This window comes from Fonsecaea multimorphosa, assembly GCF_000836435.1.
Source record: "Fonsecaea multimorphosa CBS 102226 unplaced genomic scaffold supercont1.11, whole genome shotgun sequence".
In the NCBI taxonomy this organism is placed as follows: Eukaryota; Fungi; Ascomycota; class Eurotiomycetes; order Chaetothyriales; family Herpotrichiellaceae; genus Fonsecaea; species Fonsecaea multimorphosa.
In genome coordinates, this window is record NW_015971645.1 from 206294 (window position 1) to 226877 (window position 20584).

General features: G+C 52.8%; 8 protein-coding genes across 8 annotated transcripts; 3 read left to right on the top strand and 5 right to left on the bottom strand.

The window, feature by feature from the left end:
• Positions 1–697: 697 nt before the first annotated feature.
• Positions 698–2065, top strand: Z520_06068 (uncharacterized protein; the record flags this gene model as incomplete). The annotated part of the gene is made up of 1 exon (XM_016776570.1): positions 698–2065. The coding sequence occupies one exon, from the start codon at positions 698–700 to the stop codon at positions 2063–2065; it is 1368 nt and encodes a 455-aa protein (XP_016632112.1).
• A 912-nt stretch (positions 2066–2977) lies between these two features.
• On the bottom strand, positions 2978–4134 carry Z520_06069 (uncharacterized protein; the record flags this gene model as incomplete). Its single annotated transcript, XM_016776571.1, has 4 exons — positions 2978–3286; positions 3340–3546; positions 3604–3892; positions 3953–4134. 4 exons carry the CDS (start codon positions 4132–4134, stop codon positions 2978–2980), a joined length of 987 nt encoding a protein of 328 aa, XP_016632113.1.
• A 1874-nt stretch (positions 4135–6008) lies between these two features.
• Positions 6009–6905, top strand: Z520_06070 (uncharacterized protein; the record flags this gene model as incomplete). Its single annotated transcript, XM_016776572.1, has 2 exons — positions 6009–6158; positions 6228–6905. The coding sequence occupies 2 exons, from the start codon at positions 6009–6011 to the stop codon at positions 6903–6905; spliced, it is 828 nt and encodes a 275-aa protein (XP_016632114.1).
• A 1360-nt stretch (positions 6906–8265) lies between these two features.
• On the bottom strand, positions 8266–9345 carry Z520_06071 (high osmolarity signaling protein sho1; the record flags this gene model as incomplete). The annotated part of the gene is made up of 4 exons (XM_016776573.1): positions 8266–8769; positions 8832–8954; positions 9003–9158; positions 9211–9345. 4 exons carry the CDS (start codon positions 9343–9345, stop codon positions 8266–8268), a joined length of 918 nt encoding a protein of 305 aa, XP_016632115.1.
• Positions 9346–11393: 2048 nt separating this feature from the next.
• Z520_06072 (uncharacterized protein) lies at positions 11394–12099 on the bottom strand (the record flags this gene model as incomplete). The annotated part of the gene is made up of 2 exons (XM_016776574.1): positions 11394–11797; positions 11847–12099. 2 exons carry the CDS (start codon positions 12097–12099, stop codon positions 11394–11396), a joined length of 657 nt encoding a protein of 218 aa, XP_016632116.1.
• A 1202-nt stretch (positions 12100–13301) lies between these two features.
• On the top strand, positions 13302–14994 carry Z520_06073 (uncharacterized protein; the record flags this gene model as incomplete). Its single annotated transcript, XM_016776575.1, has 2 exons — positions 13302–13980; positions 14048–14994. The coding sequence occupies 2 exons, from the start codon at positions 13302–13304 to the stop codon at positions 14992–14994; spliced, it is 1626 nt and encodes a 541-aa protein (XP_016632117.1).
• A 1357-nt stretch (positions 14995–16351) lies between these two features.
• Z520_06074 (uncharacterized protein) lies at positions 16352–17812 on the bottom strand (the record flags this gene model as incomplete). Its single annotated transcript, XM_016776576.1, has 2 exons — positions 16352–17026; positions 17234–17812. The coding sequence occupies 2 exons, from the start codon at positions 17810–17812 to the stop codon at positions 16352–16354; spliced, it is 1254 nt and encodes a 417-aa protein (XP_016632118.1).
• Positions 17813–18403: 591 nt separating this feature from the next.
• On the bottom strand, positions 18404–19605 carry Z520_06075 (uncharacterized protein; the record flags this gene model as incomplete). Its single annotated transcript, XM_016776577.1, has 2 exons — positions 18404–19159; positions 19213–19605. The coding sequence occupies 2 exons, from the start codon at positions 19603–19605 to the stop codon at positions 18404–18406; spliced, it is 1149 nt and encodes a 382-aa protein (XP_016632119.1).
• Positions 19606–20584: the final 979 nt, after the last annotated feature.

A 20584-nucleotide genomic window follows, 5' to 3' on the forward strand; every position in this document is an offset into this window, starting at 1 on the left:
AAAGATAAGTCAACTCGTCTACGTCGAAACCCTGCCGAACTGCACTTTGCAACTGAGCGCGAAGCACGAACGCCCTGGGGCCTTGTCATTCACTTTCTCATCTTGGACCCGGTCAAGCTTCGTTAGCGCCCGTTACAAGACAGGAGAAAAAGTTTCTCTGTCGGGCCCCCTTGGCTGGTAGAAATGCTGTCAACAAACAAACCACGATAGGTAAGCGCACTGTCAGGCTATGATGAGAGAGAGGGGGAGAGAAAGAGAGAGGACCGTCGAACCTCCATCAGCTGATTGATATCAGGATGACATGATTGGGCGGGAAACGCCGGTTCGTCGTTACGATCCCCTCCGGCCGAAGGCTGACCCAGAACCTTGGTTTACGAAGCTGAAAAAGATTTTAGGACGCATTGCCCTGTTTTGGGTCGGTCTGGGGACTGACTGTAATGAGGCCCTCAAGGCTGCACCTCTACAGCCACACACACACACACACACACACACACACACACACACACACACACATATGTGCACAAGGTGAGGCAGTGTGTGCTTGTCTGCCACACAGGGATCTGGAGAAAAAGGATGTCCATTTAAGAAGCTCGAGGCTGCTGGTCGGCCTCTCTGTGTCCTTTCTTTCCAACCAGACGCAAAGAACCCTAATTTTTCTTGTCTATTTCCCCAAACAAATCCGAACAGCAGTCAAACCATGGCATCACAAACCGTGCTCAACGGAGTCAATGGCCACTCCTCCTCCTCAGTGTTGCCGGCGGTGCCTCTCCCGTCAAGCTTCACGATACAACCCCAGGACGAGCGACTCAAGCGCTGCTCGTTCAAAACGGTCAGTTCTCCCGCTCAAGCGGGCGCTGCTCCGAGCACGACGATCCCGCCGCTCAGCGTGCTCTCCAACTTCGCGGGTACGTTCCATGGGACGGGGTTCAACACCATCTTCCGCCCCAACAGCGGTGTCACGGGCGACAACACGACGTTCCCCAACGCAGTCACTCCGGCGCCGCCGGCCGTGCCCAACGACAACACGCTGGAGCTCAATCTCACGCAAGAGACGTTGCAGTTCCATCAGCCTCTGGGCAACGTGCCCAACCGCGGGTTCGGCACGCAGGGCGACATCTTCCTCAACGGGGTGCCGTACACGCAGATCATCAATGACGTGGTCAACCCGGCGACGGGCAAGGGCGACGGGGTCCCCTCTGGGATCCATTTCGAACCGGGTCTGTGGATGCACGTCCCCGCGACGACCTCGGACCCTGTGGTGCCGGAGTCGCTGAACCGCATGGGCTCGATCCCGCACGGCACCACGATCAACGCGCAGTGTCTGGACCCGACCTCGACGGTGGGCACCGTCGCGGGCCCGCCCACCATCCCGGCCGTGGACATCACGCCCACCATCATCGCGACGGGCAAGACGGCGACGTTCCCTTCCCAGACAGCCACCAACACCGACACGGCGCGGCTGCCGCAGGACCTCACCAAGTTCATCGCCGCGGGGACCATCACGCAAGCCATCCTGAGCGACCCGGCCACGGTGCTCCGCAACGCCATCGTGGGCCAGACCATCACCCAGACCATCTTCTTCACCGTGTCGACCACGCCCGCGACCCCGGAACTCGGCGGCGGCGTCGCCAACACGGGATTCCTCATCGGCGCCACCGCAGGCACCACCGGCACCGGCACCGGCACCGCCCAGACGGGCCCCAACGCCCAAGCGACCACCATGACGGCAACCTTCTGGATCGAAACCGTGCAGTACGAGCTGCAAATCCCCGCCTGGAAGCCCGGCCACCCGGCCATGCTGATCCAGGCGCCCGTGCCCCAGGGCAATACCAGCGGAGTGCCCACGCCCACCTTCCTGGTGCAGCCGCCGCACGAGATCACCTCGCCCGTCACCATCACCGTCCAGGCCACCCAGATCCAGTACTCGCAGCTCGTCAACCTCGTCTTTGCGGGGCTGATTTGGCCGCACTCGTCCCATGCGACTTTGGTGCCTCAGGCTCCCGTCCCCGTGCCTGCCTCGGCGTTTGGTAATATCAGCAACAAGATCGCTGCTAATGGGAGCTAGTGGTAGCGAGAGAGAGCATGTTGTGCTGTCATCCGCTTGCCCAAGGCTTGGGGTGGGGGAATCGAAAGAATGAATGGACGAGTGAATGAATAATGAACGAATGATGGGAAGATAGAGAGTTTGTATGTCTTGTGTGCGTGTGAGAGAGAGAAGAGTAGTTACTCGTACTTAGGCTTCTATCCAACACAACTTCCGCCCACGTCCAAGGTGTGAGGTGTGTGATGTCGTCTCTGACTCGTAGGTATTATTACTATAGATTGAAGACGCCCGACTTTTCGTTATCACAGACAAGTGTTTGAAAACAACAAAAATAACCCATACCTACCTCACTACCTACGTATATGTCGGAATCAAGCGAAGGTTCGTCCATGATGGATACCTCACATCACAACGACCATCACAGGCAGATGTCGCGTATCATGGTGTACGGAACGCTTCCTCATCTGTGTGCTGTATCAAGAATCTAAGGGTATATCAAACATGGGCACCATCTGTGTATTCTCCATGGGGGCGGAGTGACTTGCTACATCAAAATCCACCGAAATTCCTATTGCTACACGAACCGTCCTTACCTCTCCCCAGCAGTCGCATGCTAAGAATCAAAACAAACTCAATCACAATCACAATGAGAGCGGCGCTCTCAGACTTTGGGACTTTTGTAGAAATGTTTAAGGTATTGGAAGATACAGCCACCTAGGCAAAAGATATGGTTGTCGCGTGGGCTGATCCGTCAACCTCCCTTGACTAGTCGTTCCGATACTTTAGCCTCGAGCATCACTTCTTCCAGGTGCGCTCGGAAAAAGCAATTAAGCCTTCCCATGCCGTCCCACTAAAAGGATGCCTTGCTAAAAGGATATCGCCTTTCCTTCATCTGTGCTGGCGTCGACCAATGTTTGCGCTCACTTTCTTCGCTTAAGCAGCAGCAACCTCTTCGGTTGTGCCGTTGGTACCATTTTCTTCGGTGGTCTCAGCCGCACCATCTTCTTTTCCTGGGCTATCGATGGCAACCTTGACTGCGATCTCGCGGCCCTCGATCTGCTTGCCGTTCATCTCTTCAACAGCCTTCTTCTGCATCTCCTCCGAGGCAAGGGTGACAAAGCCAAAGCCACGGCCCTTGCGAGGCTCATTGCGAGCCGCAAGTTTCTTGACCATGAATCGTGGAATGGGACGCAGAGCAATCTTGGCAGAGCTGGGTTGGTAAGCGGCGAAGAGTTCCTTGAGCTGCAAAAAATTGTTAGCACGACCCTGAGTACTTGGCCTCTTGAGTTCCATACCTTTTCCTCGCTCAGGTCGTAAGGCAAGTTGGCAACCATGACCTTGGTTGTTGATGGAATACCATCTTCCGGAGGACCGCGTTGCTTGGGGGGACGGGGAGTTCGAGATTTGGCATCAGCTGCAGGAGTAGCCTTGTTGGCTTCGGCAGTGACATCGGTCAGAGGAAGAGGGTTCTCTGCGAGGTCAGTGGCAGGTGAACCGCCCTCCTGCAAGTTTGTCAGTGATCAGTTTCTGCAAAGCAGTGGTATGTCGCAAACACGTACAGCGCCTCTTACGCCTCCACGGCCACGTCCACCTCGGCCACGGCCACGGCCACCACGACCGCGTCCGGAAGATCTCTTGCGCTCCGCATCAGCCCCTTCGGCGGCACCCTCAGGGGTTGTGGCCTGATCAGGCTTGCGGGCAACCTGAACAGAGACTTTGCGCTCGAGAATCTCCTTGCCAGACAGGTTCTCGATGGCCTTTTCCGCCTCTTCAGCAGACTTGAGATCGACAAAGGCATAGCCTACGGGGCGGTTGGTGCGAGGGTTGACGGGGATGGAAGTCGACTCGCTGTTGGGAAAAATGGTTAGTCAAAGGAACGCATGGAAGATATTGGCAGTTGCCACCTACACATCGTAGCCAGAAAAGAACTGCTTGAGTTCCGCCTCAGTGGTCGCATATGCGAGATTCCCGATGTACAATCGACGACCTTCGGCTGCGGAGGCCAGAACGCTCTCGTTGTTAGCAGCAGAGGTATCCTCGATGCTGGCATTCTTGAGGTTTTCGGCAAGGTTGTCGACGGCAGAAGACATTGTGGCTGAGGCACAAGTTGGTTGAGTTGACAAGTGGTTTGAATGGGGACTTGTGGAAGGGAACTTGACTCAGGTAGCTAAGGGCTGCCTTGGGAATCAATTGACGGAGGGGTGTAAAGGGTAGCTAAGTGCCCTAGATTCAAAGGATTGATTGAAATGAGCTCGGGTTGTGATCAGTCGAAGGATGAAGTGGTTGATGAGAAACAAAAAGGAAGATGGGAAATTCCAAAGGGGCCTTTTTGACTGCAGGCCGAGAGAAAATTAATTCTTTAGCGGCAGTAGCGGTGGGCTCATTTTAGTGACGGGGAAGTGACGAATCGGCGGGCCTTAACGGGCGGGCGCGAACTGGAAGAGGGAAAGCGCAAGTGACACCCGGTGCCACTAACGGACATTAACAAGCCCACCAAGCCCTCACTATGCCCTCACTATGCCCTTACTATGCCCCGAGAATGGGTGACAAGCCACTGGCACCCACTGGCAGTGACCCAGCCGTGAGCGCCCCAAGGCCCAAGGGCCCCATGTCAGATGCCTGCCAGTGGCGAACATTCACCATCACTGACCAGCTTCTCCTCTCGCGTGCCCAAAGTGATGCCTCCTTGCCCAGTGAAGCTAGCCCCCAAGAGCCCTGCGTTGGGCCTTTCTCCACCGATCAATTATTGCTTGCATGCACACCTCCGGACACACTTGTACCTGGCAGGTGCCTCCTTTGACCCGCCCAACACCGATCTACCGGCTTCTCCTAGAGCGATGGCTCGCAGACAAGGGCACACCAATCACGATTGAGATGTGCATGCACGAATGATAGTCACTATGATATCTCTGAAGGGGGTGCCGAAGCCTTGATGGACGGAGAGAGGGTGAACATCTAAAGGTGAGCTAACAAACACCACCAGCCTTGTCCTCTGCAGTAAATCTTGATCAACAGTCCCAGCAACACCCACTTCGTATCTGCGTCAAACCAACTGCACAAGGCAACGGAATTTTGACAGTTCGGGCTATTCAGGCGACCATTGCCCTGTCCAGAACCAGTCCATTGGCAGAGCATCTAACTCCTTCGTGCACTATACCAACCGGGTAACTTTTGGTGGAAGTAAAGACCTTCACAAGGCATCCAGCCTTTGGTTTGAATGCTAACTTATGACACATCTGTACTGCAGGAGCTGGCACCCAGCGGTTACACTCGGGCCATTCCCTGCGAGAGACCTGTCACCCTGTAGAAAGAGGGGCAGAGGATGTAGGAGCCATGATGATGAATACCAACTCGAACTGAGAACTGATAAAACATAGGACAGTTGACAGTGGTAGAAACACCTAAAGTGGATCGTTGAAGTGAAGCGCCCGATGAGCCTCAGCCTTACGAGTTACACAGGCGAGACAAAGGCTCGACAGGCTTGACAGGCTCCGACGCCACAATGGCGCTGCGCCCCCAACTTTTCGCGTCGAGGCGTGCGTCTCAGACTCTCAGACTCTCAGTTGCTCCTGGCCCCGTGTTCCCATGTGTGGTCGACATCCGCTTCTGCACTTCACGTTGTATACCTAATTACTTACCGTCACTCCTTTTAGCTTTGTACAGTACCTAGTCCTTTGCCATCTGTATACCCATTGCTATCACTTGCTGGTCTTTCTTTCCCTTTTGAGCAGAGTTCCTCTTTGGCCTCGTCCTACGAACAACTGACCTTCCGCCTGCCGCCTGCTCTTGCCTGCGATTCAAAAGTGACACAAACTACCTAAGCAGACAAACTGACCCCAATATTGTCCCAGCCTTGCCGGCACAGTTCTATCAAGTTGCGGCCTCGTCAGACGCCTCTCCAATATCCTCGTCCTCGAGACTTTGCCTTTCAGACAACCCCCGTTGTCGCGCACCACAAGCAAAGATGAGGCTCCAGTTAGACCAATTCGGTCAGATTAAGAACTACATCCATCTGGGCCAGGCGGCTCTTCTCTTCCTTGCCTGGGTCCTGACAATTGCCTTACTGACAAGGCCTGGCACGACAGATGGGCGAGTCGGCTGGTACTTTGGCTTGGTGAGTTCCTGTGCCCACTGTCAACTGTGTGCAGCCATGACCCCCATGCTAATGCAAGGCTACGCACAGTGTTGGCTCACAATCCCCATCCTGATCTACCTCGTAATGGTCCCCATGTGGTCCCGTGCCCGCCGCTTCTCCAACGTCTATGCCTTCGCCGCGCTAGATTTCCTAGCCGTGATCCTCTGGCTGAGCGCTTGGGCTGCCGTTGCTAGCTACGTCTCTGCGGGAAAGGGTAAAGGAAAAAGTACAGACAAGAATGCCACAGGTTGCGATAACTTCAAGTTCGGCAGTCCTGGGCGCTGCAAGCTGTCGGAAACAATCATTGTGTTTGGCGTCTTTGAAATGCTGCTATTCATCGCGACGGCATTCATTTCGTTTCGAGCGGTCATGACGTTCAAGAGGACGGGTATGATGCCTCAGAATCTCCCCGGTTCTGGAGGCAAGAACGACTTCTCGGCGCAGACGCAGGATGATTTCTCGAGTAATATGCGGAACGACGATGACGACCTGGATGAGCACCCGGGTGTGGGTGGAAGGCAGGAATATGCTTACCAGAAACCTTCACTCGACGATTCATATGCCCCGATTCGCCAAAGCGATCACGACAATGACCTTGCACAGATGCCCGCCGCGCAGCCGACGAGCCCGCTGAACCATGCTGGGTTGGGTATTCATGACTACAACACGAGTTACAACCCGGGGGCGTACAGTAGTCAGAGCCAACCGATGATGGCAGGGCGATAACGAGTCTCATTGCTTGTATTTTCTCTCTTTTCTGTGCCCAATACAAGGACATGCGCCACTTAGGGGACTGTGTTGATGTAGAGAGTTTGTTGCTCTTTCTATGCTACGACAGTTGAAGCGTTCGAGCGTTTTCTCCTCTTGCTTCAGGTTATAGGGAGGATTTAGTATTTAAGGGGGATAAAGAAGCCCACTTTTCAAAAACCATGATATGTACCATACCGAGCACAATGCTCCGATAGCTCCTCTCTGACACTTTTTCCAGAGTTAGCTACAAGGAATATGATACTCCAAAGTCTCGCTCTGGAAGGTCAACCCACACCGTGATAATACGTAGAGATCGGGCATCGAATGAATCCCTCGCGATGACGAATCCTTGCAGTTGGTCGGTACCTACCTAGTTTGTCCAAAATGGATCGTTTCGTGTATGCCGTGCATACGACATGGAGGCGAGGTAACTCCCTCGCTCCCTCAGCAGCAGAAGCGAAACAGTACAGTGGCGTAAGCTCTCGCAGAAAAAGTGCAGTCGGACGGGACGTTCGGCGCAGCAAAACAAGGGAAAGAGAAGACGGTACGACAACTTGGGAATCGTTTGTTATTTCTTTCTGGCTACCTCAGGTGATGCTCCTACTGATCGTCTCATCGCTCAAAATATCGACTCTTTCCTGCTAGAAACAAGTAGCTCAATCACGAATTCGTTTCATTTTGACCCATGGCAAAAATCTGCAGTCCCGCGATTCGTAAAACTTCAAACCCAAGCTTTCCAGTCACGTACCATGCCGCCCAAGTATCGACACAGGGTATGCTTTCGAAACCACTCCTAACCAGGAACGAGGCTGGCCGTGTCGTGTGCCGTCGCCGTGTCCCTGATAGATTTGAGGAGAAAATGAAAATGTCCGGGTATTCCAGGCCCAAACTCGACCCAAATCCCTGGCAATTGGCAGAGTCAACAGTCGCTCATACCACTTCACACCCTCATCCGGTTTGCGCCCTGACACCTGTACAAGCCCTTGCGAGCATATCCATACCGTTCGATTCGTGGCCCAGGTGAGAAAGAACAAATCCCAAAAAGCTCTTATTGCCAACCCGTAGATTCCTGTGCCTTCTTTTCTTTCGGGTCTGTCTAACCAGGGGAATATCGAGCGCGCACAAGCTTGGGTTTCGTATGGTGCCACCAATGGCGTTTCAAGGTTGCATGCTGTAGCTCCAAGTCCAGAAAGTCATGTGCACAGAAGAGAAAAAAAAAATACAATGTCATCAAATCCGGTCATTAGCGTGATGTCGAGAACCTTGATGGTAACCGGCCATCATTCATAGCGACAACCTGTCCTGAGATCCTTTTTTAAACTTGGTGTGGATGGTTTCATAACAGGATCAAGTAGTTGCTCGGTGCGATACCCGTTTCGCCGTTTTCTTTCTTGGCCTGCCACCACCGTCCGCTTACATCAGACACTTCCAGAATCTCGTGTTTGCTGAAGCTGATCTCATTCGCGTCATCTGGATTCGCCTCATAGCTGTAAATGGCTTTGGCGCGGTATGGGTACTCGGTGGGTGGGCTGACTTCTTGAACTGGAGCGGGGGTGCTGCTGGTGTTGACTGGTGGTTGTGCAGAGGCCCGGGCCGCCGCTCCTGCAGGTCCGCCTGGGTAGCCCGAAACAGGAGAAGAGGTCTCGAAACCGCTCAGTTGTGCCGAGGTGTACATTTGAGGAGGTTGAGTAGAAGCCGTTGTCTGTGGACGATCATACACATTGGTCATGCCCTGCGGCGGCCCGCGGAAAGATTGGCGGTCTTTGTGCAGGGCAAATTGGTCAATGAACTCGCGATGGGCCGCGGCAGGGGCTGAACCGAAGTAGAAAATCCAGATGATCTTAACAAAGTCAGCCGACGATAAAAGACAAAGCCCTTGGTGGGAGGACGCCATTGACTTACCGCAACCATGGAGAGCAGAATGTGGCCAGCAGCAGCGGCTTCCATGGCGCCCTGTGGTTGGTAGACGAGCGAGTTGACTGCAGATGTTGTCATGACAAGGCCAGCCGCGAGGTATCCAACAATCTACAGCATGTCAGTCAGGTCGAATCCAGAAGATTTGGAAGTCCATACCGCGAGGCTGTATGTGCTTGTGGAGTTGGTAGCAAAGACTACCGTAATGCCGACAATGCAGCACAGCATGTATGCAACCGTCCACCAGGCATATTTGGGGAAAGGGTCTTGAATATTGGCAATGATTGACCCGATGAATGCGATCAACCATGCAAGCTGTCAATGGAATCAGCATCATTTCCTGGCATAGTAAACACATCTCCCTTACCAAGCTAATAGAAATTGTAGCCAACGCAAATGGATCGCCAACAATGTAGCCGAAATCAAATCGACCCCCTCTTCTAGCTTCCAACATGTTGTTTTTCTTTAACGAAGGAGAGTGTAGTGATCCGTATGAGGGCATGAAGGGTCAACAAACGGCAGCGGCGTTTCTCGTTAAAGGTATGCCAGCGCAATCAACTCGATGCGGATGAAATGGTCGAGGGAGTGGTTAATAGGGGACGGACAGCGAGGTCCAAAGTCCAGGCGCAGGCTGGGTTGACGATTGATCCGTGCACAGGAGGGCTGTGCACTTGAGATCGCGTGCGTGCGGTATGTTGTATGTCTCTCGAGACTCGTTGGGTCTGCAATGGCGTGTGCCGGATGGAGGAACAATCGAAAGCCAGACAGGCAAACAACCACAGCCGCCGATCAATCGACAGACAGTGGGAGGCGAATATCTTGTGACTGGTGGCTAAGAAAAGAATAACAGACGAGTGGATAACAGGATCACAATGGCGTCTGTCGGCAAAAGGGAGGTAACGATCGACAAAGAATGAAATAACGTGAGAAAGGAATAAAAGGTGTTTTGGAAGAAGTTTCGGGGACAATTGAAAGTTGTTGCCTGAACGAGCGTGGGTGGTAAAGGATGGTGGAGGATGGAGAGAGTGGATGTTTGGGTGGTCGAAGAGATGGTCGTGATGGTTTGAGGAGTGAGGAATCGAGTTCAGGAGGAAGAAGCAGAGAGGAGGCTCCCCCAAGCACCCGTACCAACTAAGGGTTCCCGAAAGCAAGCAGCCAGCCAATTCAAGGGTGAGGGGGCGCCCTTGTTGCGGCAAGCCGCCTATACCTTATGGGGACCGTTAAACCCAACAAGAGCCAGGAACGCCCATCTCCCACCCATCTCTCCTAGGTGTGCCCCCCATTTCAGACGCAGGAGCCCTGCAACTGCAACACGTTTCACTTGCGGTTAGAACCCACTGGGTGCCCACTCTGCCCCAAATCTCCACCCCTGTAGACTGTGTAGTGCCTGCGCTGATCGAACCAGATTCAATCTTTGGCCTTTCTGCTAGAATCTGCCCTCAGCTCGACGAATTTTCTCCTTGCAAAACCGAATCCTGCCATCAACTCCTCCTGATCATCCTTGTTCCCGTGGCGTCTGCGACTGGCACCCCCCGGCCTTCTGAGTGCCTCGATTTGTTCAATTGCAGCGGGTGCTAATAGACGCCACCTTTCTAGCCTCAACCTCGTCGTTCGGCTTTGGATCAATGGCACATCGCAGCCGGTTGGCCACTTTTACGTCTTCCGGGTCGCACACGCCACGCGCTCCATGCAAGCGCTTTGTGGCACGCAACCTCCTAATTTGGCCCAAGATTGAATAATTTCTACTTAGTATTATCGGCCATTTTACAATTCTATGGTGGTTCGTTCGGTTGATGTACGCTATTGCTAATGACCCTGTTGGACCAGTTCTGACACAGTGTCCCTCGTATCCAACCCTGGAAAACCATGGCTTGCCAGGCCCTGAGACTCGGGTGTCCTCTTTTCCGCTCGCATTTTCTGTCGAAATGAAACTGGGTCTCTGGTGCCTGACCCGCCGACCTGGGCGATTGGACGAGACATGCCTCTACCCCTGACAGCCGCTGATCCATCCTTCTCGACCAATCCCAATGTCTCCACAAGAATGGTCCTAGCACCGCCACATGCACACTCCCGCAATTCCAGCGCAATGATCTCGGGGTGCCGGGATAGGCTTGTAAGCGATCCTTCAGCCACATCTGAAGCCGCAAGTCCTCGTAATCCTTGGAGGTTGCACACTTGCTTTCACCCTCCAGAAAGACGGCAAACCCACCCGACACGACGCAAACCGGACATAAAGGCTCGCGTCGAGGATGGGCTTTTCTCACGCGGACGTTCTCGCGTCGATCTTTGCGGGGAAAATGAGTTGTCGAGCACCAACACGCAACGCCGAGTCATGCCACCAGCAAAGCGTTGAATACTCTGCGGCGAATCTTGTCTTTGCAACACATCCATGCGTGCAAAATCCTGCTCTCAAACGTCACATACGTGTCAGATGACTGCCAGATGATCCTGTTTTCACCACCTCTTGATTCGGATCCAAGGATTCCCGACTCAGGCACCAGGGATCACAGGGCTAAGGTTGATGCTGCCTGTTCCATCTTTTGTCATTCTTCACAAGTAGCCTTGTTGTTCCTTTGCGCGTCGCTCCCGACGGATGATGTTCCTCTCCATCTCGGCAGTTCGTCTCTCCCAATCTTCCCACATGTCTCCCATCCCGACCACTCCAACCTTGACCCACCATTCTAGGCATCTAGCACTGCGTTCTCGTAACTCTCGGACTTCTTCTTGAATACGATCCTCCTCTTGCCGGAGTTTTTCAAGTCTAGGCGCCAGTGATACCAGCTTCGAACTCTGATCTGCGGGTGGGATTTGCAAAGTTTGCAGAGAGGACAACCTGGATGCGGTTTCGGGATATATGGTGGCGTGAGCGAGGACGATCGAGGCAAGCGTACTGGTGTCCTCCGCCTTGGGGGTTGTACTGGCTGTCACAGCAAATAAATCAGGATGCAGTGATGCTTGAGGACATGATCAGCGGAGGTTTTGTCATGGCACACCTTCACCTACATAGTCGCTCAATATCCCGTACAACTGACCCAGGTGTACCCGTAAGCTTTTTCAGCTTAGCGAGAGCGGCATCGAGAGCGTCCAATCTGGCCCACAATGTTTCGCTGCCAGAAGATGGTATTGTGGTCGGAGGTGGGATCCCATCATCATGACTGGCGCCGCTAAGGAGGAACTCCAATCGATGGAGACGGGTTTCCAACAGAGCGAGCGTGCCACGAGCTGCGGTCTCTGGATCTTGACCGTCGCTTGTCATTTTCGGAGGGTTACGAATCTGTGACGACTGACTCAATGATCTGTTGTGTTGGGAAGATAACAGCCCTGTAGGGACTGCTCGAGTAGTACTTGGTGGCTACGGCGCAGCCTGGGGACAAACTAAACAAACAAGATAAACAGCACAAACAAAGATGGAGCAAACCCAGCGAAAAGGCTTGGCATCTGCATCGTGCACGTGCCACTCATCAACTCCTCAGCTTCCAACTTCATGTTTATCGACTGCTCGTATTCTCCCGCCTGGTGCTCACCGAACCCCGCTCTCATCATTGGCACTTTTACTCTGAACAGGCATAATGTGAGTCCCTGATCAGTCGATCCGTGCGACCTGGCCTATGACTGCTGTGAGACAATGTTCTTTTCTGTCTTGAACAACCTCTCGGGTGGCTGGGAGTTCGGACCACCCAGCAAGCTTGTCACTATCCACATCCCCACACCTCGCCATTTCACCTCCCCTGATTTGTTCCTCCAGCGCCATCCACCTGGGCTTAAGCTAGTGCTCGCATCACGCTTTCTATTCAGGTGGCAGGGAAGCTCCTCTCGAGGTTGCGTCGCCAATAGTAATAGCGACCTACTCCTTGCGGCCTCCTACCCCAGTCGATGGCCCTGCCTACTGCACGTAAGTGCGCTCGTGGGCTCAGCCGAGCTCCGGTACCAAGGCAAGAATGGGCTTCGACGAGGATAGCTGAAGCGATCGTGGCGTCGACCGTCGAACTGCAGATGGTCGAATTCAACCCACTGGTTCAATGTATGGCACCACGAGGTGCCGAGGACAAGGTCGTCGTTCAATAGCCATCGGAACTTTATCGTCGGTCGCATGAGGCCGTCCTAGCGACCATGGAACTTCCAAGCGAATCCTTGTTAAGGCGAACCAATCACCAGCTTTGAACGCCTGACAGTGGCAGCCATGCTCCCCAGCCGTCTACATTTCACCTCCGCCTCCATGCTATTGTTTCTCTCGAACCTGTTTTGAATCCCGTCCGCACGCTACAACCGGGCCAGCCGGTATCTGCGTCTCGAGTCTTTGGTAGCTCTTCTGCAGTCTTCGTTTCTCCCATCAAATCAACTTCCCAGCAGCACGTCCCTCTTCTTCACACTTCGCTTTTGCTTTTAACTCAGACGACAACCTCCCCTCTCAATGTGATGACTTCTGACCGTCAAGTCCAAGGCTGTACCACATGTACGATGACACCAGCAGATCCAAATCGCTGGACATTCACAGACTATGTGTGCTTTCTGCGGAGCCATGGGTTTCATAATCTTGCTGGCCTCGATGCTTTTCTCCAATGGGGTCTCGAGGCTAGCCGAATGCCGACAATGCAACGACCTCAGCGGGCTACAGCCATTCTCCTAGAATTTGGCTCGTCAAGCTTCAGAACATCAGACCTCACAGACACTTCGAAGCTCAGGGTATTGTTAAAGGAATGGACCAGGAGATCTCCTGAGACGCCGCCAACCTCGCCAGCTTCTGGTTCACAAGGACGCGGTGCTCACGGGCGGATCGTTATGGTCAACAATGTCAATCCGGAGATGGTTGACACCCTTGGAAGTCTTCTTAACATTGAACCGGCATTTTTCGCCTCACATATTAGTGACTCTGCGACCGGTGGCGCTGGTGACGGCCACACAGGGTCTCCACTGGCATCACAAAATCTAAAGCACCAGAAGAACTTCTTTACAATTGAATATCCTTGTACGTTCATGACTACAAATTGTGGGAAGGATGTCGACATCGAGAAGCTCTACTGCAAGGGAAACTATCACAGACGGGTCGAAGTTTGTTCGCGGCATGGAAAACAGAAGGTCGCTGTAGCCCGTCGAAAAATTTCTTTTTACATGAAGAAGACTCTCGACCCGTGGATATGTAAGTCTCAGCCCATCTGTTTGCTATGAAGCCTCTTACTTGTCAGAATCGCGCTAAGTATTCTCAGGTGTGGTGCTTGTTGACCCGCCAATCTCCTTCTTCACGCTCGGAGCAGAACCGTATGGAGCCTACTCACCGAGCCAACGTCTTGAAGTCACCGGCTATCAGGGAGGCTATCTTGACTTCCTTGAACAAAGGCCACCTCTGAATCGGAACGACCACGACTATCGTTCATGTGGCTCTAGGCCGATGTGTCCTAATCCATTCGATGATCTCTGCCGGCACTGGCAGATTATGGCCCGAGACGGCCTTCTTAACCCAGCCGAGGACAACTTGATCAACATTATGCGGCCAGCATTTCAGATCGCAGCCAGCGAGTGCACCAATTTCTTCGACTATATTCGGTCGACTCTGGAAAGCCATCTCATCTCCACCGCTCTCACAGTCGACCCAACAAAGACAAAAAGGATTCTGGACAAGGTCATTTCCCTCGACTCGATGCTCAGCAGGTACAAGCCCATCCTGACGCGGATCAAAACCTATCTGTCATCCGACTCGGCACTGAACGAGGACTACCGGAGCCTCTTGATCGACCTGCACCATTATAGAGCGGAATGCGACTCGAAAATGCAGCACATCCTCGCCGTCTCTCAGTGCCAAGATACTTCCTCCCTCCGCTCGATAGAGTCCGAGTCCCAGCGACAAGCAGACTACTCACGTTACCTGACCATCATCGCCCTCATCTACGCTCCCTTTGCGCTATCATGCGCGATATTCAGCTTACCACACGATTTCGCCCCTGGGGCACACTATTTCTACGGGCTTTTGCCCGCGACTGCAGGGGTGGCGATTGTGTTTTTGTTGTTGGTATTGCCAGAGGCGAGGGATCCCTTGCCGAGCATCAAGGCGGCATTTTGCGGCAAGCTCACCAAGAAGAGGCTCCTTGCCAAACCGAAGAGTAGCGGTTCGAGATCGGGTGGGCTCAATGAAAAGTGGGATATGGATGAGGTGTAACAGCGGGCAAATGGGAATGAGATTTTTGGGGGCATGTTCGGCTCCTAGGTCCAGGTGCATCGCAGGTCGAAGGCGGTGCGCTGAAACAGACTCCGAAGTCACAGCTCCTCTGTCTGCACCGATTGACGGCACAAAAAGTCGCAGAGAGCGATCCACCCTTGTACATCCGAGCCTTCACGATCGAGAACCGCACAGAATAGCAGGTATTGATGAGAAATTACGACCTTTGACAACATTTGTTTCTCCATTTCGCGAAGCACTGTACACCTCTCCCATGTCTGCCGACGGGTTCCGATCACTGCCTCAGTAGCCGCGCAGTCGACTTGTGTAAAGGGTTTGAGCCTTCCTCCGTGATGAATCTCTCGACTGCTCGGAGCCCGACAGACAGGAGAGCGGAGGAAACGGTCCACCAATCCAAACATGCGAAGTTCCGCTCGATTGACAATGCAGCAATGGGGAGCTCCTACATCACCCTGTTTATTCCCTTTCTTGGTGGATCGACGGCATGATTTACCTACCTACCTACATACGAGCTTATTTATCGGTCTCTATATTCTTTTTAATGGACATTCACTTCAGCTGTGGCGCTACATACTATATTCCCTATATGATATTGTCTGCCTCGTACATAACCGACCCAGCTACCCACCTAGTTAGGTAAATAGGTACATCAACCCTTATCCGTCTGTATCTGCATAGGTAACTACGTATGTAACTCGCTCGCACTCATTCATGTATTGGTAAGTGACCGCAACGCAACGCACCGCAAATGCAATTTGAATAAAGAAGAAAGGGGGAAAAGGGACACCTAAATTGAGGCCAAATGACCACCTAGGTAATTCTTTCCGGGTAACACAATATATATACATACATACACACACATATAACAATGTTTGATATGATTTATACTATATATACTATACAAGAATCTGCTGCACCATAAAACCGCTAACGGCGGTGGCACAGTGTATCGCAAAGCTGCAGGTGGGTGGGTAGCGCAAGCCCCAAAAGACCTCGCGCGGTGGAGGGATCGAGTAAAATGGACAACCGCAAGGCTCGGTCGGTGGCGTTTTGTCGTGTGAGAGATAGAGACCATACAACCCATGGGAAGCAGGAGGAGAGGCGCAACGAGTTCTGAGGAGGAGCCATGGAGCGAAACAGTACCGTGCAATGCCATGGCACCTCGACGACGACCTCGATTCAGCCAAAAGGTTGCAAACCCGTATTTCCATGAATCACTTCCCCATAGAGAAGAAACGTGGGTTTTCCAACCTCTCCCTGACCAGTCGCAGAGTAACAAGATAACTCTGTATCTGGTCCTCTGATGGTATTCTGCTTTCTGCTTTCTTCTCCAGACCTACACCTCCACTTTGGTGGGAATCTTGACTTGACCCTTCTTCCTCTCCTGGCTCGGCACACCATATCTCTGACCGACCGCGTTTTTCCCTGATCCCCGTCCATCGAGCCCGGTTCCCTGTCTGGTACTCTGCACCTCAGTAACCACAAACTGCCACCTGCCCACATCAATCCTCGTCTTCTTGCTTTCCTCCTCCTTCTGCAGCTTCGCTTTCAGAGTTCGCCGTCTCTCCTCATCTTTTGCCAGGCGCTCACGATGCCGCGCACGTCTCTCAAGCGGTGACAGGGACCGGTCCAGCTTGTCCTTTTCAAATGCGATCAAATGTGGGTGCGGAATGCGTGAATCTGCCGCTTTCAAAACTGTGCGTGTCTGGCCCGGTCTGCCGATAATCTCGGGTTTCGAGTCTTGCCATGCTTCATGGACTCCTTCGTTTATGGCGTTCTCTTCCTCGTCGGAGAGTCGTGGTGCACCGCTAAATACTCTTCCTGCATCGGTACGGTTGAACGCGCGTGACTCGGAGGTTGGGTAGAAGATTTGTGGGAAGGTCAACGGGTGCTGTTCCAGATCGTTTATGGATTCGTGAGGCTCATGGGGCAATCGCGTTGTCGGGTTGAGGGTCGTGAGAGGCACCATGCCGTGGACGGCGCGAGCATATGGGATCGCGAGAGGTTTGCCCTAGAAAGAAGTGAAGAGACAGCGTCAGCTTTTGTCGTCGAACGACTAAAGGAGCAGTGTGCCGTATTTGTCCTTTTCCGGGTTCAGAGAGTTGTAATTTGTTTTTGAAAATCACCATGCTTGGAAGTCTGGAAGACTAATCGATTTTGGTTGTTCATCACAGGAAGGCCGTCGCGAAGGGTAAGAGAAGGCGAAATGTGTGCTCACCTCTGTCCTCATTCTCCTCTCAACCTCCACCAGCCTGACGACTGCAGCCACCCTCCTCATATCCACGCCCATCTCCATCGAAACTTGCCTGACTGACTTCCGTTGCCGTTGCACTCTTTCCCAAATCTCATTTCTGAGATCCTCTGACAGAATACTCTGGCTCACAAAGCTCTTGTTCCAAGGAAACGGCCGCAGATCCTCCAATGTCTCTTTAGGGAGTTTGTATTCCTGCTCATGTTCTGTAGCAGCTGCTTCAAGAGCTTCTTCGTCGGCCGTCATGGCATCTTCCTGGCTCTTTTCCTTCGCAGACTCTCCTGACGTTTCTTGGCCTCGACCGCGAATGAGGTTCCCTCTCCTGTCGTATGCGGATAGGTAGTTGGTCGACCCTGGAAGAGGGTGGCGGAAGTTCTCTCCGGGTCCGCGAAGCCATAGCCAGAACTGCTCGCGGAGCTTAGTCTGTTGTGACAGCGATGGAGTGGAGGAAAAGGCGCGCTGGAAGCATGATTTGCAGTGGGTGTGGATTGTGGGTGTCGCAGGTAAGGTGAGAGAGACCGCGGAAGGAGATATTCGAGGAGGCATGTTTGGTGCGAACCGCAGGAGGAGACGGCTATGGAACTGGTAAAGAGAACATAGATACACGAGAGCGCGGTCACAGAGAAAACGCGATGTGTTTGTGAGGAAAAGAGAGTCGGGGATCTGCTCTTATCCCAAGCACTGTAGACGGTAGACATGGTTGAAAATGTATGAATTTTGAGAGCCAGCTTTGGATTGGCCCGGTAAACCTGCTTCTTTGGTCAACTGCCCTCCCAGCAATGGAGAAGAGCATACATACTACCTGAGGTACATAGGTACATAGGTACAGAGTACCTGCTTTGCTGAATAAAAGGTTTCAACCTGGCAGGAAAACTCCAGGGAAGATGGGAGCTCTTGAATATTCATCTTTTTCATGTCTAGTAATGATACATACATTGCCAACTTCTATGCTCTGATTTTAACCTCGTTTCTCGTAAAAAGACCGATGGTCAATTGCTTGCTTCATCAAACCGGGATCAAGATGCCACCGCAAAGGGTATCTGTTCTATTAACGCACAGAGAAAGGCTCGCTTGAACGCTGCAACAAAATGGCAAAAGAGACATAATATATCAGAAAGTGATAATCGGGAATGACGGTCATGATAGTAAGACGTTCGTGCCTTGGAAGGTCGCAGTGCCAGACCACATACCTCTGACTAAAGGCACGTTCACATTACTGATCGTCGTGTTCGTTGAAGCTGCAATGGTCTCAGCCTCCTTCTTGATCGTGGGGTCGTTGTTGATGGTCATATGACCATGAAAGAGGATCAGATTGCCGCCCTTGACAATGTCCATACCGCCCGGCCCGGTCAGGTCAGCATCACTGGTGACGAGCAATGGGCGGCTTGATTTTGTGTAAGGCCCCCAGATATTCGTTGCAGTGGCAAAGGAGACGTCGTATTTGGGGGTCGTAAAGCAATTGCTGCTGAAGAACAGGAAGTAGATTCCTTCGTCGGAACGATGGAGCGATGGGGCTTCAATTAGAGGTCCGTCAAATTCGTCTCGATCCAGAATTTCAACGGCGTTTCCAATCAGAGTAATGCCATCAGGGCCGACTTCCTGGAGCATGAGGGGCGTCGGGACGATGGGCTCAACAGAGTTGCCACAGGAACCGCCGTGGCCAATGGAGTTTCCGTCGACTTTGTAAACGACATAGCGTTTATTGGTAGATTCGTCGAGGAAGCCATCAGGGTCAATGGCTCCACCAAGCGCATTGACGTCCGGGCAAGCGAAAGGAGTGTCAAGAGGGACATAGGGTCCCAGAACATTCTGAGAGGTCGCTGCACCCACACAGTGATGTGCAGGAGACCAGACGACGTTATCGGCGTAGTAGAGAACAAATGTTCCATCGTCCTGGCGCGACTATTAGTCATAAAACTCGGAAGGATGCGTGCCGCGCTACTCACCAGTTGAACCACATCAGGCGCCCAGACACCAGCGCCTGTCTCCCAAGCCCCTAAATTAGGAAGAGCGTCATGGTGATCGAGCAGTGTCCACGTCTGGTTGTCTGTCGAAGTGGCCACTTGAATGTGAACCAAGTCCGGTGGAGCGGCTCGATTGTTGGTCGCGAAAGCATAGGACACGCCGTCAACGTAAATGACAGCAGGATCGGGGAAGTTGGTTGAGATATGGGGCCCCAAGATCGAAGCGAAATCTCCGGAATCAGGACCGGTCAATAAAGTTGACGAGGATGACTGTGGTAATGGGTCCGGTGATCGAATAACAGAATCGCGAGGGGTCAAGGGTCCCAGGCTGGACACGGCCGAGGAGGCCAAGAGGTATGTTGGAATGGCAACCATGATGCTAAGTAAAATCTGAGTCTGCAATGAAAGTGAAAAGAAATGATTGTCTTTGTGATTACAAAGAGGATTTGAAGAAGTAGAATGTGGAAATGATAAAGAGATTGACTGTGTCACTGAGTGAATGTGATCCAAGTGAATGTGAGAAGCTGATTCACCTCCCTGATGGGGGCGCCTGGAATGAGCGGCGAGCAAAGGCTCTTTTTCTGGTATGTGGTAAAGAGTCGCCATGGTGTCAGAGGGTACCGGACAGTGATAATATAGTCCGGAGCAAGGGGTTGGATCTGAGGTTGTCTGTGTCGCGCCAACTGCGAGGCTCCGTCACTCGGCTGGCTGGCGCAGGAGGTTCAGGGGGTGGATCGTTTGAACCTTCAGAAGGGCACAACGGCTGTTTGGCGCACGGGAAATGCGCTAGGTGAGGAATGAGCCGTGTTGTAGGCGATACTTCTGGGCAGATTTGGTACCGTGGTATGGTGGGGGTTGCCAGAGTTTTCGAATGTACCTGTACACCGTTTCAGCCAGCGGTCGAAAAGGCACGGTGACAATGCGATGCGATGGAAACCAAAGTGTGAGCTGCGGTGAGTTGGCTGAGAACCCACAATCACCTCCTTGCTCACTGTTGCCAAGAAGGGCGCAGATGACCCGAAGAAACAAAAGTAGCACGCGCTTAGCATCTTTGCGGAATGGTAGGGGTTATTTTGGAGCATCAGCTGTATCGTGAGTGGCCAATGTCCAGTCTGAGGTCATGTTTCGGCGTCCATTGTGACAGTTTCATTCGTGGGATGGCGGCGCGGGTTGTAACGGCACAGCCACTGAGAAACTCAGAAAGTGGGTGGTTTGGGTGGTTTGGGCAGGTCACGTGGCATCGCTCACAGTTCGTGTGGTTAAGCTTTTTGATGCCAAGCCTCTCGCTTACACTTCCTTATTTGGTAAGTACTAGCTCGCTAGTATCAAACCCCCTACCCCCCCCTGCCCCTTT